Raw genomic sequence first — 25,859 nt, 5'->3', positions numbered from 1 at the left:
CTGAGCCAGATATTTGAGGACAGGTAGAAAGTAATTCTCTCTGACATCAAAAGAGACTCTGACTTGCACTGCATGGGAAGTCATGTCTTTAAACAGCTTCAAAGGTATGAACATTTCTCCTTAAATATTTCAGAATTGACCCTCTCTCTGAGTGAATCTGGTGTGAAATGAGAGATTTCTAGAAACCTTGAGAACCAAGTAACTTAGCTGAACCTTTCCCTGGAATGAGACATACTGCTTCACCATTACAGGACTTTCATGGAAGGAGCAAAATGCCTACGATGAAAGCAGATATCATCTTCTCCACCTAGCTACCATGACATGTAATTCCTCTTGGCTTGTCAATAACCTGAACCAATTCTCCAGGTCTTATGTAAGTGGAGGGCAGCTGCAGGTAACCCCCAGGTTGTCTACCCGGCTGTCTCAGCTGCAGCCTGCAGCGGGAGTTCAGTGACCTGGAACACAAATCTGCTTTCAGAAGCCCTCATGGCAGGAGAGTTTAACAGGCTGGAGTTTCACCCTCCTGATCTCACTGTTAGCTGAACCTTTCCCAGAGTGCTTTCTTCTGAGCAAGAGTGAACAGGATTTCTTGTCTCACATATCCCCCCACTAAGTCACTAATGCCACTAAGTTGCCTGATGAATCCCAGCAGCTACAGCAGCAGCTGAAGAAAGGAAATTGAAAAGAAATGCATTCAAATACACAACAAGAGTAGAAAGAGAGTAAGTGAAGAAGGGGAGGGTTGGGAGCATGAAAGAAGCACTGTTTCCCTAAACCAGTTTGTTTTTAAATGGAGGACAAATGACTGCATTTTAGCCCTACCAAACATCTGTGAAAGGTTAACATTTCTTCACAGCATTGCTTTATTTTTGCCTAAGCCTTCAGCAAGTATTACTCAAAGTTAATTCAGGCTTTGGCCCTTGGGAACTTATTTTATGTGCTAGTGCTTAGAAGTCCATTAATATTTATAAATGTCACTTGAATTCCATTTTTACCTTCTTATCCAGGCAGGAGCACTCGTAAAAAGAATTTTTTTCCCTGTGTTTTTGTTTGGTTTGGTTTTGGTTTGTTTTTTTTTTTTTTTCAGAACCATAGTAAGCTCAGGGTTGAGCCTGTTCTAAAAATGTCATATTCTATACAGCTGTGATATACAGTTTTGCTAGCCTGCCTATGCCCTGAAGAAGGGCCTGAGAGTTAGATGTTAGACCTGAAAAAATGGAGATGGTGTCTATTCTCAGCTCTGCCACTGGCTAATTATGCAGCTTTAGTCAGTTCATTTAACCTCGGCACGCTTAGGTTTCCAGATCAAAAGTGAAAGGGATAAAAGGCTTCTCTATGAATCCTTTGTGGAGCCTGAGGGAGAACAAGGTATTACCCATCACATTGCTGCCTTGTGAGCTCTGGGTGTGAGTGGTTTCTGTGTTAAGGTAGGGTACCTGTGGTGAGTGAGTCTGGGAAAACAGAAGGAGGCCTGGCCACTGCATTTCTTACCAAGGGAGACAGCCCTCACAGTTGGTTTGACAAATCACAGCTACTGACACCCTTTGCTTTAGGCACTCAGGCTTTTATGTCAATCTTCAGCAGTTTCCTGCCAACCACAGCAGCCACGGCCTCCTGTACATTGTGTTTTGTATGTGACTTCTGCCTGTCACGGCTTGCTGACCCCAGAGAGTGATCAATGGCATTCCAAAGAGCTGTAAAAGAGTATAAAATGGCAGATCCGTGCTTAGTAGTGGTAATAAAATAAGTTGCCTAATTTAAAGACCAGAAGTGTGCCTTGAAAGTCATAAATGAGAGACAGTTTTCAAAATATATAACCTCTCACTTTTGGAGCACTTGGACACAGCGTTGCGACAGCAGCTGCGCTTTTCATAGCTGCTGAGATGTGTTTCTCTGTGAGCTTCTACACCAGGTACTGCTGGGCAAAACAAGAGTGATGTTAGAAAGTGGTTAAAAGCATGCAGCTCTTGTATTACAATATGGGTTGCTCCAGAACGCAAAGCAGAACTGCCCAACCTTTGTTTCAGTGGGCATCTGAACTGCCTCGGTCTGCACAATCCTGCTGCCCAAAACCATCAGCAAGCAGAGGCATTGCAGACATTTCTCGGTAGCAGAAGGCTGAGCATTACAAGACAAAGTATTTCAGGTGCATGCCTAGCTGGATGGCACAGCAACCTCCAACACAATCAGGGAAACTGCATGCAAAGAGTTATTTTTGAGGGATTTGTAAGATCCAGCTCAGTAGTACAGGAGGCAGCAGCACCTGAGAGAGCAGTGCTCTCCCACGCAAGGCTCCTGGCCCTCAGAAATTTCCCATGTGCACTGTTTTGCTTCTAGGCCAGTGTGGGTGTGATATGTGTTACCTTAGCAACAGGGACAAGTGCCTGCTGCAGCTGTAGCCTTCTCTTTGCAGCAGGAGAGCATCCCTGGTTTTCTTACAGAAAATGCTGTGCAGCTCCCCACAAAGAGGACCCCGGTGCCTGTGGCTATCAACGTGCTGGCACGCAGGGCACAGATACAGATATGAGCTATGGCTGACGCAGACATGTCTTCCCTCCTACCCCCTGCTCCAGCTCATCTCTTCTGGCCTCCAGAGAACATCATCTGAGTCAGTCTGGCAGGAGCAGGATCAGCAGCTTTGTGCAGCCCCCTCCATCATTTCTCGAGTCAGATGGCTCCCACAGCTCAAGGCTTTTTACTAAACTTGAATGCCAGAGGATGTCTAAGTGCTTTATGAATATCTGGAGGAAACAAATGCAGCAGCCAAGGCATTGGTACCCATTAATCACTTAGGGAGTGATTAATTCACCGGGGGAGAATTTTAAAGAATAGACACTCAGGAAGCAGGGGGGTGTTTGTTAGGTAGACCCACCCAATATAAAGCCAGTATAAATGCTGCAAAACTCCATAAATGCAGTAAATCCAGTGAGGCATAAAACCTATGGAAATTCAGTTTCTCACAGAATTTTGATTCTGCCCTGGCTTTCGTCCTCTGTTGAACTTTGGGACTTGTAACAACATGGTAAATATAAACATATCTATAAATGTACATAAAGGTGTGTTCCCCAAATGTATTTAACAGTCCTTTTTTTTAATGCATCACCAACACATATGTTTGAGAACAAAGTATGCATAGATTCAAAATTTTAAGGTAACTCTACATTAAAAGTTCTAAGAAGAGCTACTCCTGGAAAAAAAAAAATAAACTCGTTAAAACATTTGCTGAAATAGTCAAATGTATGTATTGCTGCAAACATAGGAAAAAGGAGCACTTATCCTCGCTTTTAAATTAACTGCAACAACTTACATCACTTACAAGTTCTTCAGTGTTTTTGAACACTTTGTGTTTCACTTGCACTTAGTGCATATGACTGCAGCCAGGAGCAAACGTACTTCTGGCAAACCTGGTCTTCCACAGGCTGTTAGCGACAAGGGGGATGCCCTCAGCCCCCAGCGTCACATGACTAAGGGGAAGGGACGGGGGACACGAAAGCTCTCCCTCCGTCCGCTCCCGCCCACGCCGGGCCGTGGCCCTGCCCACCCCAACGGGGTTTTTGCCCTTCAAAACATCAAGATGTTTCGTAATAAACAAAGCGGTGGAGGAGTCACCCTGTCAACGCTTCCCCTTTTGTTGGAGCCGGCATCTTCCCCTGGCAGCCATTTTACGCGGCCCCGAACGCCACGCTGTGCTTGCGGGGAAACGCAATCCACAACACCGCGGCTCCGGAGCTCAGGCGGGCGTCGGATATACGTCCTGCTAATCACTTTAAAAAGACAGGAAACATCACCAAAAACAAGCCTTATCGCAGTTCAACTCTCGCGGGTATCTGCGGAGTACCGGGGTGGGGGGGGGAGCGGGGCTGTCCGTGAAGGCGGGCCCCCCCCGCGCGCCCACGCCCCGCGCTAGCGTCCGCACGCAGCCAATCAGCGGCGCGAGCGCCCCTTTCCTCCCCCCCAGTCCGCCGCAGCCCGCCCGCCCGCCCGCTGCGGCGCCGCCGGAGCCGTCGCTGCGCCGGGCCGCGCTACCGCCGCCGCTCCGCCATGTGGCTGCTGGCCGTCTCCGTGCTGCTCGGCGCTCTGCGCGCAGGTGAGTGCCCGCTGTGCCCGCCCTCCTGCCTTTCTCTCCCATTCCCTCGTCGTCCCGACTGCTCCGGCTGCGGCGATCGCCCCGAGGCGCATTCCGTGCGGTCCCGGCGCGAGTACCGCGGCGGTGTCTCCGGCGGGGCCCCCGGGGTGCGAGGGAAGGGCTGAGCCGCCCCCCGAGCCGCGAGAAGGGGAGGGTCTGGTGGCGGTGGCGGTGGACGGGGGCCGGTCCCGGGGGCAGCGGGGCGGAGCGGCCGCCGCCCGTCCTCCCGCCGCTCGGTGAGGGGACTCGCGGCGCTTCTGCCCGGAACTCCCGGCTGTTCCTGCTGGCAGCCGGCGCGTGTGGGACCGCGGGTCCTCAGTGGTAGATCGCCATCCTTTGGGAAGGAGCGGGGACACACACGCACCCAACACACGCTGTTATCCAGCCCCCGCCGCTCCCCGCATTGTCCCCGGGGCTGGCGGTGGGCTGCTCCCCGCAGAAGTTGCGGGGGAGAGGAGAGACCGCGTGCCCAGAGCTTTGCTTCTCATCTCTCTGTGCATTGGGGCAGCTCAGCTCCCTGTGCTTTCCTGAAACTGTCACGCTGGTCCCCTGCTGCACAGGGTCTAGGGTAAGGTGGCGTTTCTTGATCTTTAATAGGTTTGTGTGCCATCGAAGTGCAGTTGACATTGCACAATCTTAAATTCTTGCCTTGAAAGAAACTCGTTGGGGGGACGGGGCTAAAAAGATTTCAGTGAGGTGCAAGTGCTGTAGTGTTGTTCTGTCAGTAAGCAGCACATCGAAACTTGAGTATTTAAACCTCATGTCGAAATCCCAGTCTGGGTTCCGGGGTTAGCAGTAGACTGGCTTAAATGTCAAGTGCCCTATCGTGGTTTGCATGAGGAGGTGAGAAGGGCCAGCTCCCATCAGGTGCAGTGACCACGCTTAACCAGTTTTGCCAACTGTGTGCAGCAGTTCTAATTTGCTCTGCGTGTGCAGAGCCTTTCTGTGGCAGCTTCGCGACTGCGAGTTCTTCAGAAGCCCCCACGCTGCATAGTGTAAGGCTCTAAAATTGCCACATTCATGTGACACCTCTGAGATGATAATCTACGAGAAAGTTGGAGGCGAAGAGCCCACCCAGTAATCCATTGCCTGCAGGATTTGGTAACTGGTGGGAGAGGGTTCTCTTGGCTTCCTCTTAGCACCATAATTGTTGGGAAGTCGGTAGTGGAAGTACCATCTGCAGGAAGCCGTTGGGCACCCTTAGGTGGGAGAGCCGCCAAACAACCTCTTCCGGCAAAGCAGCCGGTTCAGAGAGGACAGAGCCCGTAAAAATGCAAACGTGCTAGCTCTGAAAAAGAAGAAAAATTCCAAGTTATTATCATGATTTAGTGTGAAACAGGTATGAAATTTATTTCACAAAGAACCATTGAAGGTTTTAATTGTGTACGTTTTATTTTTATTAGGGCATAGGTTGAGGTTTGTGTATGGTTTCCCTTTGTTCTGCTTTTATTAGTTTAAAAATGCAACACAATGAGTAAACCAGAGAATACTTCTTCCTTCATTGTGAAGTGCCGTTGTGCATAATATATACAGAGCCAGTTTATTTTAACCTTTTGATATTCAGTAGTAATCCAGGAAATAGTGTTAGAATATTAAAGCAATATTTAAAACAGGAGGGTTTTTTTAGAATGTGATCTGAGACTCTTGATTTGAGGGGGAAAAAAAAATCAAAGAGCTACTGCAAATAGTGACATAACCTTTTTTTTTTCTTTACTTTTTTTTTTTCTTTCTCCCCTTGCCCTTTTTAAGTTTAGTCATTAAATACATATCATGATTCTGAGCTGGTTTTATACATGTGAGTATAAGTAGTTCCCCTGAAGTTCCTGGAGCTATTCCAGTTTGTAAGTCTCAGTGCTTACAGTATTAGGGGATTGTCATATCCTTTCCCATATTTGGTTTTATCAGATGGATGTAGTAAAGCAGTTTGAATTATTAATGGCTCTGGGACATGGGGAGCAATTACTATGCAGAAGGCTATTAAACTTTGCTATGATTTTATATAAACAAGGAAAAATAGAGAAAAGAATATATATTCAATGCCTTCATAGCTTACAGCAAAACTAGTTTAATTAACCTCTTTTTTTCTGGCTCCTTATATAATTTATATACTGCTGTTACAATTTTTTATATTCTTAAGAACTAATGAATGAATCTTCATTTCTGATAAAATCTTGGCATAGGGCTGAGGTCTTTTTTGAAACAGTGGTCAGTCAGTGCTACTGTTTCAGAACTGTGGTGCCCTGTGGCAGAGAGAGATGGGAAAACCCAGCAATGGTAACATAATCCTTTGGGGTGTTTATTTTTCCTTACCTGCAATGAATGTGATTGTTAGAGACGTAAGTCATGGTGATTTGTAGTACAGGTTGTTGATTTTTACAAATTCTCCATTTTCCATTTTGTTGCATATGCAGTCAAATACTAAGTAGTAATCTTATTTAATATATGGTACTGTGTGTGCACATTCTCCACTGGAAAGGAAAAGAGAGAATTTGCAAGAAATTATCTAAACCTATGGGCATTTGGCTCCACCTTCAGAGATAAGAGGGAGCAAGTGACAAAGCTTTCTTCACTAAGCTGCCCTGCCTGCCTTTTCTCAGAAGTGTAATAATGAGACTTTCTTCCCTGTGTCCTTAATGAGCTGTAAAGGGAGCTTGGGTGGAGCTTATGCCTGGACCTTGGTTTATAGATAGTTGTGTGATCAGCAGCAAAAAACTGAACATCAGTGGGACAGTCTCTAGTTAATGTTATCTGTATGCTTTGCAGAAACCAGACAGTATTTCTCCTTGTGAAATAGAAGTGTCCAAGTAAATAAATGGCAACCCATTTTGATTTTCAAATGTATGATAGGTTATGGTATCTGTATATTAAATTAATGTGAGAATGGCTGCTTGAGTTTGTGTAGAATTAGAATTGTGTAGTAAGTAGAATTGTAATAATGTCTTTTTTTTATCTTCTGTTGATCCCTTAAAGCATGATTCTCTTTTTTGGTTTCAGGGGAGAGTTTGTTTTGTTTTCCCAATTCACTTGTTGTAATTATTTCTTCTTTGTTTTTGAGTATTAAGAAATAATTCTGAATGTGTCCATTTTCATTTTTCTTTATAGGTTCTGCCCAGTTGTCACTTTCTGGGGCAAGTGTTATAGAAAAAAATGACTGTAATGACACTGTAGTTTTGCCTTGTTACGTGACTAATCTAAAGCAGAACAGTGAAAATGCCATGTTTGTTACATGGAAAAAGGAAGGAGTTACAATTTTTTCTTATCATGGAGGAAACAAGAAGTTTAATAGAGATCCCTCGTTTTTGTCTGCAAGATTTTTATCCCAGCCGGATTTAATCAAGGGTGTGGCCTCACTGGTGCTTGGCAGTGAACAAGCAACTGTTGGAAATTACAGCTGTAAAGTAACAGAATCAAACAGAGAAGGTGAAATAAAAATGGAACTTAAAAACAGCTCAGGTGAGTTGCCTCCTGTTGTTTCAGAACCTATTGAAAGGGGAAAGCAAACAAAATCTTAAGGGAAAGAGGAAAATAATGAACATGGGAATGTGTTCCTTTAAAGTGGAATACAGAATATGTAGCGCCCAGGCCTTCTAACTTGTAAGCTAATATGGCTTATTTAGGTTTGAGTTAGAGGGGAGTGCTTCCATGGGAAACATCTGAACACATTTTTTCATTCGGGAATGTCTGAGTATGATTTAGGTCCCATATAGGAAAATCCTTGCTTCCCCACATCTTTTTGATTATGTAGGTGCTGATATATTCAGCAGTCTCATGTTATTGCGTGACATATTTCTGATCGTCTTCATAATACTGAAATGTATACATCTGTCACAGTGTCTGCAGAGATCTTTTCTTGGAAGAATTGCTTCCTGCAACTTTTAACTCTGCTGGAAACTACAGGTAGAACTAATAGAAACTCTGTTTTAAGAGCTCTAAAACTCAGTCTGAAAGTAGGCAGTTTTCTAGTGAGGTTGAATATGCTACTGCTAGATGGCAACTTGTTGTGGTTTTCTAGCATTAAAGGTCGTCTTCAAAAGATGGTGTGTAAAGTGATGTTAAAATGAATGAAATTCACTACATTAATTTCTCATCTAGACAGCTATTTTACTTTTATCTTGTCGGTCCCAGCCCACGTTCTGCAGTGCCTCTGCTGTTGGATAATGGGTTCAGCTGTACCTGTGTTATCTGTCCAGTGCTATGCAGATGTGGCAGTTTCAGTAGACATAGGTGTGCCCTGTTCATCTGTTTTGCACAGGAGACCTGCCTCTGGAGAGCTATTCAGAAGCACTGAATGTGTTGCATATATGTAGCACATGGAGCCTTACCCACTCACTCTAGAATTTTTTTTGGTTTTGCTATTAGTTTTCACGTTTCACAATAAAATATTTGTGAAGCTCAAACAGATGTTGTTTGTGTCCTGCTGCAGGCATTTGTGTAATTCTCAGTTGGGTCTAGTTGTTGAGTTAACCATATACCCTGCGTAGCAAATGTGATCCTGAAATTGAGAGGGGCACAGCCACTGAAAGGGAAGATGCTAGAATATCATTATATTCTTAGAACGCTGCAAAAACAGGGAAGAGATATACACAGTTTCAGTTTCCTTCATCTCTTACAGCTTAATTTTTGACTATTTATGCAATTCAGTGTTACCCTCCAGAAGAGGAAGCAAGGCTTTAGAATGTAGGAGAATCAAGTTCCATTTGCAAGTTTTATTTTCTCTGTGTTTATAATTATGAAATCGGTATAAAGACAACAGAGCAGGAAACTGATACAATTTTTCTAATTTCATTTTCTAGTTGTCAGTTGCGGCGACGAAACACCAGAGGAAAAATGTGGTTAGTGAAAAACTCATAGTTTTGAGGTTGCCTTAGGTTTGAGAGTATATGCTAGAAAATGTAAAACTTAGGTTTGAGGGTGAAGGAAAACACAGTCGCTTGCTCTCTCTCTCAGTTCTTCTGCACAACTTTTTGTTGCTTGCTCCTCCTCAGTGTTCTACAGAAACTCTTGAGACAATCAAGTAATCGAAGAAAGTTTAGTGAGTGAGTTTTGAAAAGGGTTAGCGGATAATGGGAATCCTGTACCAGTCTTCACTGGGTCATTTCTGAGCAATGAATTCATGCTGTCACTACTAGCATGTTCCAATTTGATGCTTTAACAAAGACAGTCATACAAGAGCCAGCTATCCTCCATCTCTCTTAAAGAATTCCTGGATTCACCTAGGCAGTGGGTAAGAGTGTGAGCAAGATTTCTGTGCAAGTGCCCTCATCTTTGTGCACAGACACACTTTCCTGATCAGGAGAGTGACTGTCAAGTTTTCCTGTTTCTTTTTCTTTTTCCTCTCTTCATCTCTTTTCTTGCTGCTGTTTCTCTTCTTTCATTGTCCTTCTTGTTTCTTCTTTTCTTCCTTGCCTTTTCCCCCTGTTTCCTTTCCCTTTGCTCTTCTCTTCACTCTTCTTTTCCCCAGTCTGGAAGTCTCTCTTCTTAGCTTGGAACTGACTGTCTTGTATTGGCTCTCAAAACACTACTTTATGCCAGGAGTTCAGTTGATTACTATAAGGCACCAGAGTAAGGGAAGTATATTTCCAGGAAAATGCTTTCAGCATTTACTCTTCCTTGCATGTTGCATGTGTCTGCAGTATTGCAAGCTCTTCTGTACAGGAAGTTCTTTCAGATTCCAGGACCAGACCACAAGTGGCTCTGTGTTGCATGTGAAGCCCCTGCAAGATACCAGGCTTCTTGGTTGCTTTCTCTTTACTCTGGATAGTGTCAGCTGGAAATGCTGCAGAGGAAGTGAAGTGGCTCTCAGAGTCTCTGCTTGCAGTTACTTTCTTTAATTATTTTCAGTTGCATCAAACAGCATCACTGGGATTTGGCTTATCTAGGGAGTGCCTACTGTGCATTACAAGTTACTGTTCAATACTAGTTGCTTTTTCAATATTGCGAATGAAGCAAAAAGCCTTGCATTAAACAATTCAATGAATCAACCTTGTTTTGGAGAGTTAGAAGCAATTTCTCCATTCTCTTGCCTTCCGCTTAATGTTTGCCTTGCATTTCTGTTGTTTGCACTGCATCTACTTCTATGACCTCTTGTGGGAGGAGGGGACAGAAAGATGGAAATGGGTGAACTTAGAAGCTGCCCTCAGGTTATTTAATTGGCATTTAAAATTGTGAGGTATTGCTGCTTAATTACGTGTTTCTGGAGCAATGGATACAACTTTTATGTATGGAGAAAAATGTAACAAATGCATCTTAATAAAGACTAGAAATTTGTTTGGAAGCAAATATGCAGGCAGAGGAATGGTGGAAAGTATAATGTAAGAAATGGAGACTTTGGATTCCACTGAGTGAGCCTAAATGAATATATGAGCAGAGATGCAAGAATTAACTGCATTTTCTAGTTCAATGGAGATATTTTCAGAATTTCATGTTGGAAGGTGGCTTTCAGGGTCTTGAAGCATGACTGACTGAACAGCCTATGGCATCCAAAATGCAGGGAGAAAAAAATCTAGATGGATGATGTTGGGAGGACTTAAAATTGTTTCCCTCTCACTTAGACTAGCTCCTGTATTCCTTACCACACATCTGAATTTTTTTCCGGAGTTACTACCATTGAAAGTAGAGCAGAATGGCTAAGGAGGCATCAGATTGGACCTTTCATATCTTCTCTGCTTAGCCTAAACATTGTTTTTCTGATTTACAGAGATTTTTGTAGTTCCACAAGTTCAGTAGCTTGTAGTGCCAAAAATTAGCACCAGCATATTCTCTGCTCCAGTGGAAGTTAATAGTTCCAGTTTGGAAAATACAGGGATGGCTGGAAGTACTCAAAAAGTAGGCTGTCACACAGAAAAATACAAAGGTAGAGGACATAGGTTTCTTAGCCTATAATAATTCTTAATGCTAAGTTACATATAGTTTTGAGTTATCTATGGCATAGCCTAAGAGGAATGATAAATACAAAGCAAATAGCTTCAGTTTTTGTTATCTTCCTACTATTTTTCTTTGTTTATTCTCTAGGATCATGGTTCCTTCTAGTGGAGAGGGCTGTCATCATATCATTGGTGTGCTTACTTGTTATTTTATGTGCAGCTCAGTTAAGTTTTATTGGTAAGTATTTACTCTTTAATTCTTTGCAGTTGCTGATTTGTCCTGAAATCACTTCCATGCATAAAGGCATCCATGTAAAATGAAGGGTAGTACTCACATCTAAAAGATATATGGAAATTAATCCAGATAATACACAGAAGCATGGTGTGTGTGAAGCTTTTCTTCACAGTTGATTCACCATGACACTATTGAGTAATTAAAAAATGTTTCATTATATGGCCATAAAATCAATATGATAGAAGGATGGTGCTCTCTTCTTGATACAAATATTTTCATTAGTCTTTTAGCACTGGCTTAGCACTATAATTTAACACTGACATCAGTGCTTTTGTTAAATGTTTTTAGAGGCAATAGATCAATTTACCAGTGAGAGACATCCTTAGATGTTCTTTATACACTGTTGTTCAACATCTGTGCAATGCAGAGTGTGCTTTATGTCGTGGTTTTTCAGATGGTGCAATTTGTTACCTCAGTCTTTGAGTTTTTTAGCCTTTTTCAATTTGTAGACTTCTAAAAAAATAAACAAAAAAAGAAACATTTCAGCTAAGAGTCAAGTCTGTATGAAATGGAAAGTAATTGCACTCAGAGTGATTTGTAATAATCACATACATATTCAGTGCTGTATAACTTCCTTTATTACTTTCTCGTGACTCTCTGTAAGTGTTTGTTACTCTTCAATGATTTATCCATGGTCCAAGGTTGAAAACTAATACATACTTTAAAAAATTGTTTTATCTCTGTATTGTTATATTCCTAATTTTCATATTTTATAATGGGATAGGAACTCTGATCTGTTCAGTACTTGTCATTGCCCTGCGTTCATAGCAGAACTTCCAAAATTTTTTAGGAAAAAAATAATTTCATGGAGAAGCACTGTCATTTTATAAGAGTAATTTTAGCGTGCTTGGATGTTTTTGCACCTGGGCAATTCATTGAAAGGTCTTGGCTTATGTGGGGAAATGAAGTGTCCTATCTCTAACTTAATAAATATGGGTGTACTTATTTGTTGGGATTTTTTCGTGTTGGTGCATTTTTTTTTCATTAAATTTTGCTCTTTTAGATAACCTAGGAATTCACCAATGATACTTCATACCTTTAAACAGGTTGTTAAATTGGGCAGGATTTTTTCTGTGTACTATTCTGAAATGTTTGTTTTCTTGGTTTTGTGCATTGGGGGATGTTGTATTGGATTGTTTGAGGTGGGTTTTTGGGACTTTCATTTACAGGATTGGCTTTTAGGATTTAGATTCCTTTGGGGACAGAGGTGATGTGTCTGAGCTTGCACAGTGTCATAAAGAAGAGAATGAAACCTGGAATTTCTAAATCCCTCTCTTGGACACTCACCTGAGTAACAAATTTACTGTAACATTTAAATATCAACAGTGCATCTACCTGAATTAACCTGTACAGTGTTCCAGAGTTATTCTGATAATGTATCAGCTGAATTGCATGAAAGGAGAAAGTAATAATTTGACTAGAACCCTCATGCCAGGTGTCATTTTTCTGAGTAAGCCATATTAACCATATCAATCAATAAAAACAAATCTTGTGAGTGGATAAATTTTAGGAGTTTGAGTTTCTTTATTTAGGAACAGTCTGAGTCATAAGTCTGTGTTTTTCAGTTAGAGAATCTGTGAGTCTGATTGTTTTCCTCTCTGTCTCTTTAAGGATTAAAATATGAAATTGAATCTCAGAGGAAAGTGTGCATTATTGTAGCACTTGTCATCTTTGCAGTTGTAGCTGGTATAGGTGCTGCTCTTTTTATCCAAGGTAAGTGATTAAAATTGCTCTTAATTTAAGGGAATAAGAGCAGAAAAGAATCTCTGCAATTCTGTAGTATGGAAGTTAGTACCACCTATTAATTGCCATCTACTAATTTTTAAATAAAAAGAATATACAGACTACAGCAGAAACAGCATTGGAGTTGTCAGGCCCTCAAGTGATCATAGGAAGATACTGACTCAAAATTTATATATATTTTCTATCCTACTGCCTTGGGTGAATATTAGGGACCAGAGAGTGACTTCTGGTTTATTCAGTGGGAAATTTGGTGATGCTAGTGATTTATGTTTGTTGCTTTATGCGTTGATCCAGTTAAAAATTTTGGTTTTACTGATTCCCACATAAATGTTTGCAGATGGCTATACTGTACAGAATCAGGCTGGTCTTGGCCTAATTGTAATCCCTGCTGTGATTTTGGTACCGCTTCAGTACGTCATGTTTGGAATTGGTGAGTATTTCTTTACTCACTAACACGTGGATTGAAGCAAACTGAGCTACTCCCATAATCTACAAAATATTCTAATTTTTATAAACAGGTGCTACAATAGCACCCTGGGTTCATCACATTTATAGTATCTTGAAACAAAATGTTCAGCCACAGAAGAAGTAGGAGCTACCTGCTTGAACAGTGAAATTTAGGGTAGCATATCTGAGTGATTTCTGCTCACCCTTCCTGGGTTTAGGTAGTGGGTTGAATAATTGGCTCTGAGAATGTTGATTCCATTTTTTCTAATGGTGGTTTGTTTATAATGTTATTTATAAACATATAATTGTATGTGTGTGTATACATACAGGAGCCTTGACTTGCAGTGACTTATAGGTTTGTTACCACACTGGTTGGCTAGGCTTAGAATTTAGGAGAATCTGATTTCTAGCTTTATGCAATTATCTGTATTTTATGTCTCTGTAGTTAAATTTTATAATTTTGGTTTGTTTTTTTTTTCCCCCAGTTTTTGACAGTCTACTGCAGGCAACGTTGGCTCTGATAGGTTTGAAACTTCTTGGGTTTATAATTGCTGTAGTTGGTTTTGCACTGTGTGTCCCAGGTAAGCAGTTAAGTTTTCTGTGAAAGTGTGCCTTTTACTCTTTTCTACACCTGATGTTTGTTTATTTCTAACACTAAAACTTTGTGAAAATGGCTTCACTACATGGAATGTTAGCTAGTAACTTCTGTAAATGTAGTTTAGGACTACTGTGCTAATACTTCTGTGTGGTGAAAGAAGAATAGCCTAAAAGAAGTATTATATACATCAGTTTCACGACTGCATTCTGTAAGCATCTGCTTAAAAAAAAAGTTAATTGTTTTAATTTTACATGTTAGTGTTGATTTTGGGTGACTATTATTGTTATTCTTACTGAGGCCTAGAGTGTTTAGAAATTAAATAATAATAATTTTCACATGTTAAGTGATTAAATCAGAAATTCCTTGCTAAACTGAGTCCATTAATATTTCAATGAATACCATTAAAACACATTAAGAACGTAAATGTAGAAACAGTAAACCTGGATTTGTTCTCAGGCTGTTGTAAGTGTGGTGGTGGCTGACACTCTGTTTCATCACTGAAAAAACTGTCACTGTGGTGAAGGAACACCAGCTAACCACCACACACAGTGATGTCCCTTATCCCTGCCCCTAGCCTCCCTTTGTCCCCTCCCTGCCTTCCCCTGTGCCACCAGAGAACCCCACAGCACAGAAAAGGGTCAATTTAGGTCTAGTTGTCCTTGGCAATATATTTAGTAGGAGAATGCATATCCTGTTCCTTGTAGGCACTTTATGCTCCTCATTTATTGTTTTGTACAGGTACTCTTCATTTTAGTAATTGATTTGTTCGGGGATTTAAGACCTATTTCTCCTTGAAGTGGTTTCTAAAGATTTATCTAATCTGGGTGAAATGACAGCCCTTTCAGTGGACTTGTGATTTGAATTTTATGCTTATTGTTTAGTATTTACAGAAGTATTTGTAAGTTCTGTAAGTTATAATAGTAAAATAAACTGATGAGAGATTTCTGGTAAAGCATTAACACAGGGATTTTTTTTTTGAGATTTTAGAATGCTTGTAAATGCAAAGTGTCCCTAGTTTTTTTTCAGGGTGTTCTTCTCCAATACATACATTGTAGTGTTACCTGTATCTCTTGGAGTTCAGCTCAGTGACCCTGAACTGTCAGAAGAAACAGCTCATCCTGGATTGAGCTGGCAGATAGTTGTAACAACAACAGTATTGTATTCTGTCATGTAATACAATTACAGGCCAAAACAGTTGGGATTGAAGATCTATCAGCTAAGCAGGATAAATCAGTAAATGCCTCTGTATCATTAAAGAATGTATACAAAAAAAGAAATATGCAGGAGTAGTTCTGGGATAGCTTTGAAATTGAAATTAAACATGCCTTTATCAGGTTTATTTATTTTACTAAGCAGTTATATCTGAAAATAAGAGTTTGTTCTTTTTTTTGTGTCAGTTGACACAGTTCTTTTATTGTGTTTTTCCCAGCATGTCCTCCATTACATGGGTCTGTTCTGATTGCTGGCTTAGCTATCATGGCTATTGCAAGTTTGCTTAGTCTGGCTTACGTGTTTATTATGGGTAAGTAGCACCTATTATTCAGTATTATTTTCCTTTCAAGTAGACATAATTTATCTGAGCACAAGGTGTGATTTCACAGTTACATAGTTTTAAAAATTACTGAAAAGTTGTCTGTATGTGTTGGCTTTGTTTCATAGAGTGTGTGGGGATTCTTGAGTTAAGAAACCCACAGTTTATCATCATAAACTGTTTCAAGATCAACACAGCCAGGTTTCTTAAGTAATAGTGTTTCAGTTGTAGGAGGGATGTTGCTGTTTAAGTTCTGCATTTCCACAGTTGGCCAGTTGGATCTTAGAATGAAGAGAGCAGAAGGGTGTAAAGGATTCTGTAGAGTGGCTTGTGGGATGGTGGTGACAAAAGCTTATCAAAACATGGATTTAAAGAAGCAAAAATCTGCCTACTGATTTGCACTAGTTAGAGGTAGGTTAAAAGAAGAGCAATTTGAATGCACACCTGTCATTTTAGTGAACCCTGGTTTTCCTCCTGCTTAATTTTAAAACCCAGGAGAAAAGAATAGCAAGGCATTTTTCAGAAACTGATCTGTTCATCAGATCTCAAAAAGATGAGAGATTTAAAGATGTGCTAAATAAGCAAAACCCAGCAATGCTGTGTGATTGGAATGCTGGCACACGACAGCATAACATTGCATGGACGCTACAGCTTGGGTCAGAGTGGCTTTGGTTTCAAGCTGTGCACAGGCTCTTCAAACACCTCGTTGTTGTCCACCCTCTGTGAACAGAGAACTGTGCAACTGAGGATATGTTGCTCCAGGCTCATGCTGCTGAAGTGTTTACAGTGAGTGCAGTCACAAGTCTGCACTAAACCATGCAGTCTCCCAAGTTAATGTGTGCACACCACATGTGGGCATGGCCAGAAATAGACCCTGAGACAGGGAGAATTTCCAGTAGAGAAGAATTAAGGCAGAATGCCTAATATTTGATATCCAAGATAAATGAAGATGAGTCAAAAATATGGCAGACGTGAATCAAGCCGTTTTATAACAACAATAAATTTATATTTTATTGACTTTGGTTTACTTCTATAAACTTGTATAGTATTTAATGCTGTGTGCTCATGGTATGCATAAATGTTGCATTTCTGGTTTGACTGTGCTGGCTGAAGAAGTCAAATGTGACTGTTGGAGTAGATTCTAGCATACCAAAATAAGCACAATGAATAGTGAGTAACCGAATTCACCTTTAGAGCTGAGTGCATGAGTGGGGCAATTCACACGCTGGATGTGATAAAATTATTTGGTTCCTCAACTGGAGAGTGCTTGGAGACTCTAAGATTTCCAGATCATAGAATTAAGTACCTTTGGACAGGGAAGCTGCAATTCTGTGTGTTATAACTCTGTTGCAAGTTTTATCAGTAGACAATATCTTATCCAAGGTAACAAGTGACAAGATGAGAGGAAATGACCTCAAGTTGTGCTGGGGAAGGTTTAGATTGGATATTAGGAAAAATTTTTTCTCTGAAAGGGTGGTCAAGGATTGAAACAGGCTGCCCAGGACATGGTGAAATCACAATCACTGGAAGTGATGTTTAGCCCTTTGGGGACATGGGTTAGTGGTGGTGATGCTGCTTGGGTTGGGCCTGCTGGTTGCTTGGGCTTGATGTTCTGGGAGGTCTTCTTCAACCTTAACAATTCTATGGTTCTATGTTTTTATTTGGTTGATTGTGACATTTATTCATTTGCTTGGTCACTTTTTTGTAATTATTTTAGGTTCCAGAATGAAAGATCATCCTCGTCCAGGGGTAAGCTTAAAATTAATAAATTTGGGGTGACTAGATGGCTCAGGGGATTGTAGTGAGATACTGAACCTTTCTTCACTAGTTCGAATTCAGACCAGGTTGGTAGCAAGCAACAGTTCTGGCTGTGTAACAGATGTCTAATGTTGAGTGAGTTGGTGGTCTCCATTGTCCCTATTGAGTGTGTCTGTAGCGCTGTAATTGCCACCCTGATGTAGGGCTACTCTGACAGTTGTGCCCACATGGAGTTTCCATTGCTGTCACGGAAAGGTGGTGGAAGTTTGGTGTTCTTTTACAATGCACTCTTTCACCTGAATATTTAAAAGCGATTTTGCTCACCTTATTAAAAAGCTTTTTCATTAATGTGAGTGTGAAACATCAGGTGGCCTGTAAGAAAGACTTAAAAGGTTTTTTCCTGTGGTCTTGTACACCAGAACCCTTTGGTATTCTCTTCAGTTCGTGGCTATACAGATGGCATAACCTTGAACTTTTTCCTGATTTTCTTATAATGCCCCATAATTTGATGAGACCTTCTGAAAAGAAAGTGCCTGTCTTTAGGTAACACAGAACAAACTGAAAAATACATTGTTTTTTTAAAAGAAGGTTTTTCAGTTGGTAGTTTTGAGTTGTAGAATAATAATTTCCAAACAGTAATTTTCACAGACTTACACAGTGCTTTTGAGTGATCCATGAATGTGAACTGCCTGATTTCTGGTGTTTTCCTGAAGCAAGGAAAGAGGCGCAGCTGTACAATACCAGCAAAACTTCCTTGCAGCAGGAGGATCTGGCAAATACTAACTTATCCCACCTCCTGGATGCCAGCCATCATTTGAGACACATTTTCAGGTCTCCAGTCTAGAGCCTGAGACCCAGCTGTTGAAGGAAGATGGTTTCTAACAGTGACAGCTGATTGCAGTTAGGACAAGAGATTTTTAGGTTTGATTTTGTTTTTTTTAAATTTCCTTTCCTTTTGCTCATCCATTTTCATTGTAAGGAATAGTGTTTCAGAGGATTAGTCTTTCTTTATGGAAGAAATATAAGTGCACAGAGTTTAAAAAGATGGAAGGAAAAGAGGTTAAGAGATGTTATAAAAATGAGCTGAGAAATTAATTGAAAGTAGTCTTCATTCAATATGAAATCTTGCCTTTATCTAACATCCTTGTGCTTACTTGTAGAGTGGAAGTAAACCAGGCAAGAGGAGGGTGGGGTTTTTCCTTAACTTAGCTTTGCTTATAAATAAACTTTGAACTAGAAACCAGCATGCAAAATAGCGTCCTTTGATGAGAACTCTGTTCTCTTTATGAGCTGCTCTCCTCACAAGGTGGTCTTCCATGGCAGCAAGGAATTGAGAAATAAATAGCCACAGGAATGAACATCATGTTACTCTCTGAATTTGGGACAGTAATGAAATCAAAAGAAGTTTTTAAAACTTAGAGGTCATTGGAAACCTCAGCTAGTACAAATATGTTCTTTGCAGCTGCAGATAGGTGAGGGCTAGATACAGGGGAATTCAAGTGATATAATTTGTGTTCATGAACTTAGGGCTGCTAGGGAAAGACATGGTGGAAACTGGAGTGTGTTAACATGCTGCTTGTCTCCATCAAGGGCTCTTCAGCCTGTATTGCTGTGCTTTGAGGCAGTAAATAGGTATGAAGTAATTTTAAGAATACACTTTGATTCTGTGTCATCTAATGACTATGGAAAACTTAATATTGGTGAAGGGCATCTTTTTGACACTGGGGCACGCTTAAAAAATTATTATTGGGATTTTCCTGAGTCAGAGGGCGAAAATGTGTTTTTGAAATCTGCCATCTTAACCAAGTCCTGATTTTTTAATTTTTTTTAGCATTTCTGTAGGTTGCATGTGTTGTTTCTGATGATTGTCTACCAGACTAAATGCATAACTGTCATGTATTTCTTTCTGAGGAGATTCCACTTGATTTGCTTGGCTACTAATTTTCTTTTCTTTTTTAGTCCTGCTGCTTTGTTACTAACCATTGATCAAATGACAGAAGTTATCAGTTAGGTTTTAGAGCTTAAAAGTAGTATCTGCATGGCTTCCGCTGCCACCTAGGGGTATTTCATCTGGGTAAACATCACAGTAAGGGAAAACTACTTGGAGAATGCAGCTATTGACTGATAAAATATTTTTTCAGACCTTTAGTCATTAATTTGATTAACATTAAGCTTTCTTCGTTTTTGTAGAATCACTACTTACTGTATATGTCAATTAGAGTAATTTAACTGTGGCCAGCCAGAAGTAAACATGAAGGCTTTTTATACATATATATATTTTTAAATGTTTTGCAGAAAGCTGTAGAAGAACCACTAAATGGTAGGTGATATTCAAGGTTTATCTTCTCATTAAGGGATTAATTATGGATAAAGATGGTTCTAGTTCCCACAACCACAACACTAAGATGGCAGATCAGTGTGGCAACTTGGGTGGCTCTGTGAGTCAGTAAGAGTTTGATCTTTCAATAAAATGTTGCCTGCAGCTCCAGACTCCCTGTTTTATGCCACTGTGCTTGCTAGCCCTAGGCACTGTTTGACTGTTTTAGGACAAATCTAGTATCTCACTATACTGTGTCCACCCTCTTTACTTTGTATGAGCTTTTAAGTTGTCCAGCTTTTAAGGGAAGAAGAGGGACTTGTATTGAAAATTCATGCTAATTCATAAAGATTTATTTGGGTGAAATACTTAATGATCACAGCCAAATCTATCCTTACCACTCTATTCTTTCTGTATTTCCTTGGGTTGGGGAAACTCTCATGGTGTTGAGAGACTGATAGCACTTAAGGTGAGGGAAATTTACAGTGAAAAAAGGATGACTTGGAATTTTTTTTTTGCTATTGTGTTCACTAATGCTGACTAGTAGCAAGTTCTAATCTGAATTTTAGAACTAACCTGAATATTAACCTGTAAAGCATTTATTTCTGTTTCACTCATTACTAATCCATCTTCTTGACTTTTAAAGATGCAAAAGGAGTGATGTTAGAATGATGGTAAGTCTAACAGATGCTTGTTTTAATGGCTAAGCATTTGAGCGTTTTGATGTTTAGAGTAACCCAGTACTACTTCAGTGAAATTTGGAGGACAGGTTTCAGGGTAGGTGCTGTTCTTATTCAAATTGTATTTAATTAAAAAAAAAAAATACACGTATCCCATATCAAACATAGGGGAAGAATGTGTATTCCTAAACAGGGAAGAGGATTAGTCAGTGATAGAACTGTACAATAATGTGTTTCTGATCAAATGTGGAAAGTAAAATATATTTGTTTCCTTTTTGCTTGTGTAATATTTAAGATGCATGGAATGGTGGTGGGTTGTTCTATTTGGGTGTGGTTTTGGGTTTTTTGTTTTTGTTTTATTGTTGTTGATATAACTAAGCTTTCTCTCTGCATTTTAATTGGTGATCCTCAATGGAAATTCACAGGAAAGTGGTTTAAAATTAACTTTCTCTCCCCCTCTTTAGATGTTACTTGAATTCTCTGGGTTTTGTTAGATTGTATTCCAATCAGACTTCACTCAATTTATTGTTTATCAGATTGCTCTCATTGGAGAGCTTAAATTTTAGGCTAGATAATAAGGTTTGAAAATGAAAACAGTACTATTGAGTCTTTTCTATTCAGCAGCTGTACTTTTCATGGGAATAGGATAAAAAAGCATTTGTTGATGCTGTTGTTGCTTAGGTTTCTCCCTGAATTCTGAGCAAGCTTGTCATGAGGTATCACTAGACCCTTAGCCTAATATTCCTGCATTCAATTACAACATTTTGCTACTTGGGAGGAAGAGTAAACTCACTCCAAATCTGATAGCTCTCTTGAAATACTTTTATATCATGCCATTTCTATGGCATGAGCAAATAAATGAGGTACTAGTTAGCTCTAATTGGAAAAAGGTGTATGAGTTTTAAAAACAGGTTTCTTTACAAATATCATGTGCTCTTCAACTTGTGTTGCTTATGACTACTACATTTGGTTCATCCAAATATCCCATATAATTATTTTCTAAACCAATAGCAATACAGGCACTTCTACAGTACAAAGGACAAGTGCATTGGTGTCTCATAAACACATTGGTAAATGTATACCAGTCAGTGTAATCTGAGCTGGATGGAGTGGAAGGCAGGGCCTGCTCCAGGACTGGCTACTGCTTATTCTTGACAGAGTTGAGACCAGGAAACAAGTAGATATTTGCCAGTCCCTTGCATTCAGAGCAGACTAGAAGGGAGATCAGGATGGGCTCTCTGCAGTTACCTCATCCTGCTGAAGAACAAGGCAGACTTTCGCTTGCAGATGAATTTTAAATAAGTTGCCTGTTTTTTCTTGGGTCTCATTTAGGTTATGAAAACCTACCCTCTGGTGCTGAGGTGGAGCTTCCAAAAGCACAGAAATTGTCAACTACTATTTAATTTTAGGGTACAGGTACAAATCTGTCTGTTTTTTCTGCTCTGGAAGATGGCTCCTAACCAGTGACAGAAGGTTTTACAGATGGAAGGCAAATGCTCTGACTCACACTTTGGAGGCAGTAACCTATTGAGCTTTACCTGCTTCTGTGTTAACGTTCCCTGGAAAACTCACACTCAGACTGAAGTAGGGATGAATCAGATGCTGAAGCTGACCAGCTTACAAAATAGCATGTGAAAGTAAACTAGCATTAGAATATATGGACAGGATGGGTCAGGCAGCTGAGCCTGTGAGCCACTTCAGCTTGAATGAAATTGAAAATTAATTGAAATGAAAAAAAAAAAATCTGTAAGCTGTGACTTGCATAGGGAGCACAAAACATTGCTGTTCTTCCCAAACAATATTCCTTTTTCTTTCTTTTTAAATTCCCAGAACTGCAGAGTTATGTGATGCGTATATAAAAAGTACACCGTTGTTGATACACCGTGGCCTTGAAGATGCACTACTCATCAAGAAGAAATTCAGGATTCTAGTTGTTTTGCATGTGTGGCAGAAGTGCTTTTGATATAAATGACATAATTTTATAGTCACAGCAGCTGTAGCAAGGAACATGTGTGTTTGCCCACATGTGATCTTTATTTTCTTTTGTTATGGTGTATATGGGATGGTTGAGGGTGAGAATATAAAAAGCACTATTTGCCCAGTACAGAGTCTCCCTGCAGTAATCCTTAGTGGTATTATTTTCAAAAACTGTCATTAATCACTGCTTTGATAATGGGGCCTGCTGAGCCCAGAGATTGCAATACCATTTAGACTATTGTTTTCTTTATTTGTGTGCATGGACAAAGTATGGTTTATGTGTATGATACAAGCAGGAAGTAGAGATTGTACAAATACATATTTTCTGACAATTCAGCAAATTTTTATTAAAGAAATACAAAGTTACACACAAAGTTGCATTAGTACAAAGTTTACTCCCAGCTCTCCTGAAATTATTAACAAAGTTCTAATTCCACAAGATGTTAGTATTCCTCTCTGTGAACAGTAGTCATGTGTGATCTGGTGGCTGATATTTTTGTCCATTGAGAGGGCTCTCCATTCCTCCTCTGTATCCTTTGAAGAGAAACTGCTCAGCTGTTGGAGCCTAATTCAGCACTAGAATTACAGAGCACAGGAGCTGGTAATCTTAATGCTGAATTTGGTTCTTGTGTGTGTTCATGTTGTGCAGTGTGTAGAATTGGAAGCAACTTCAGGCTTTCTTAACCCAGTGAATTTGTGAAAGTTGTGGACGCTTCATAAAAATAGAAGTTTCCTGTTTAGTATATTTTTGACAGTTCAAAACCTTGTTTTCTTGAATGGAAAAGAGCTATATAATTTCTGGCCCAGGTTTGTGTTGCTGCCATTACATCACAAATATATAAAATAAAAAGTAGGAGCTGACGAGGAGTGAGGAAGCTCAGTTTCTGTATATATCTAATGATATGGTTAAAAATCAGTTTACTAGGACTTGCACATTCCATGAGATTCTGCTATGTTTTACAGCTATTTTGAGAGTTGTTCCAATATATTTGGCTGCTCTTGGACTTTGTGTATGCTTTGTAGAAATCTTGACACTGTTTCCTGTTTATACTAAGGTACTGTATTTCAAAGGCACACATGGTTTTCTCCTTCTAACAATTTAAATCTTGATTTGGAAAGCTGTTGCCAAACAGTCACGTAATAAAATCCATGTTCTTAAAGATCCTGAGTAATTTGGCAGTTCTCAGAATTGAATGTTACAAACCAAGGTTCATATCCATGTTGTGGGTGCATGTTGCAGGGATTTGGGTCTCTGCATGTTGAACTCTGAATCACATTAAGAATTCAACAAAGCAAAATTGAGGTGTCTGATTTTACAGTAGGTGCTGTCGTAATAGTCTGTCTTGCCAAGGCTGCAGGATTGAGCCATTTAAAGCAAGCTATGGGCCAGCCCTCCCTGGGATCAGTGGAACTGGACACAGGGAAGAGGATCACCCATGTGATAAAATATGGGAGAGTCGTGTATGGCTCAGATTTACTGTCCTACTTTGCCAGTGGGAGTATTTACGTAAGGTTTGCGCTCTTACAGATTAATCTTTTGGTGCAGGTTTTTCCATAATCTCAGTGATACCTAACTAAAGATGGGAGATGGTTCTCCATTATAATTCAGAATAAAAATTTTTCTAATTTAGTACTGTGCAATGCTCCCTGTTTATAACTGGTGATTCCCTCTGGCAAGTTGAAAGTCTTAGCAGCAGAGGAATAAAAAACCAAATTAACTGGAATTCTGTTGAGGTTTTCTGCCTTATAAAAACACTTTTATATATAATAGCTTTATGTTAATTTCTGTAAAGCAAACTGCAGCAGAACCCTGCTGTGTCACCGTGGGATCAGGCCAAGCTGTTCCTAGGAATTGTCAAAACCTGAGGAGCTCAGTGGCTGGCTATGGCCTGCAGAATCATGGCCCCAGAAATGGGAGAAACCCACCATCCTTTTGCATTAAGGGCTGGATTTCTTGTAGGTGAGAATTTAAAAGTGAGAGTTCAAAAAGTCATTGGTACACCTAGCCAGCCCTTTCCCACCAGTAATTTAAACCAAAGTTGTTCATAACTGTATGCTTTCATTTGTGTGTGTACATGTGTGTATATATAAATATATAGACATTTTAAATATCTATAGATCTATAGTCTTTACCCAAGAAACTGTTTTTATTTATGAAATATGAAATGATTTTGTAAGTATTGTGCTAATATTCTTTAAAAATAAAGTCATTTTAAGTTGTTTTTGCAGGAGATTTTCTTGTTGCTGGCACATTGAACTTCTGTAGCTGCTTCCATAAATTCATAGTCGTAGCTGCTCTTCTCCCTGTCTTAATGTATTACTTACTGGATATACAGGAATGTTCTTAGGGTTACATAGGCTGCTGCAGATGATTTTGGGTGTGTTTCTCCTTAGAAAGGTCACCCAGATGGTGAAGTGGGTGGTGTGTAGGCTGCCTTCAGTAGCCTACACACTGAAGTAATAACTTCAGTTGTGCTCTCCAACATCAGCCATCAAGTGTTGTCGCCCGAGTGTGCTGTGGGAGGAAATGAGTAACCAGCTGCTGCCGCCACTGTAACTTCAGAAACAGCAGTGCAGCACCTCTGTTCAGTCTGTCTTTGCAGCCCTGAAATGGTATTGCTGTGGGAAGAGTATCCCTTTTGTTACTGCTGAAGCACTGCTGGATGAGTTCTGGATTTCCTGAAGTTGTCTTTAATGTTCATTTGACTGCGGAGAGAGGAGCTGCAAGTCATGCCTGGTAGGCTTTCCACTCACACATCCTCTTCAGTGCAGCTGAGCTGATGGGAACAGTGGAAATTATTGACAATTCCCTTGCTTGTTCAAGGTGACTTTTAACTGTGACTGTTGAACTTCAGTTTCTCTACAGAAATGTTTTGCAACTTCTCTAGACACACTTTTCTCTCTAAAGGAGCCATGAACCACAATTTGAGGTATTTAAACAGAATTTTAACAGTTTTAGAATTTTCTGTGCAGGGACGCAACTGCAGAGTGAACTGCAAGCTCAAGAAAACTGGTCTTAAAGCTCAGGAAAACTGCATGCTGAACTTCGGGATGAGAGAAATGGTGCTAATCTAAATGTATGTGACTGGAAAATATCTCAACACAGTACCATCAGTGATGCCCAGTACCTGTTATCCAGACTGCTCCAGTCAGTTCAGCCAGGAAAACCAACTCAGACCTGAACTTCCAGTCCAGAAGCCTTCTGAAAGCGCTTGATCAGAGCTCCGTAATTCAGCAGTTGCTACAGAGTTACCTGCCTAAGAGTAGAAGTGGACAGCCTCTGGTTCATTTCCACTTAGCAGAAGAATTTATATTTCTTTCCTATGGAAAATAATGCTTTTGTGCTCTAGTGCTCTGTGCCTTTGTCATATATGCAGCCAGTACTGTCATGGACTTACTATACCTGCTTCCTGTATCCTTGAGGATTCTTGCAAAGCTTTCAGGATGAAAAAGTGAGCTGAACTTCCTCTAGTTTCTGTGTTGCTTCCCTACTGTGCCTGTGGCAGAAGCACAGCAGGGGTAGG

At 40.2% G+C, this 25,859-nt stretch overlaps 1 protein-coding gene across 8 annotated transcripts; it reads left to right on the top strand.

Annotated features, from left to right (window-relative positions):
* Positions 1-2,054: 2,054 nt before the first annotated feature.
* Positions 2,055-25,806, top strand: CD47 (CD47 molecule). 8 transcript variants are annotated; one of them, XR_005259553.1, is made up of 13 exons: positions 2,055-4,087; positions 7,229-7,579; positions 7,958-8,023; positions 8,920-8,958; positions 11,138-11,227; positions 12,896-12,997; positions 13,365-13,457; positions 13,960-14,055; positions 15,502-15,594; positions 17,321-17,352; positions 19,552-19,681; positions 20,325-20,352; positions 22,189-25,806. XR_005259553.1 is itself a non-coding variant. In XM_038159452.1 (13 exons), exons 1-12 carry the CDS (start codon positions 4,042-4,044, stop codon positions 20,348-20,350), a joined length of 1,059 nt encoding a protein of 352 aa, XP_038015380.1. In that variant the 5' UTR covers positions 2,056-4,041; the 3' UTR covers positions 20,351-20,352; positions 22,189-25,806. The 8 variants fall into 8 exon arrangements, 6 of the variants coding, with proteins under 6 accessions (XP_038015375.1, XP_038015380.1, XP_038015407.1 ...); XM_038159452.1 differs by having other exon boundaries at positions 2,056-4,087; positions 19,657-19,681; XR_005259554.1 differs by lacking the exon at positions 20,325-20,352.
* Positions 25,807-25,859: the final 53 nt, after the last annotated feature.

This window comes from Motacilla alba, chromosome 1, assembly GCF_015832195.1.
Source record: "Motacilla alba alba isolate MOTALB_02 chromosome 1, Motacilla_alba_V1.0_pri, whole genome shotgun sequence".
Classification (NCBI taxonomy): Eukaryota; Metazoa; Chordata; class Aves; order Passeriformes; family Motacillidae; genus Motacilla; species Motacilla alba.
This window is presented reverse-complemented; position numbering and strand designations above follow the sequence as displayed.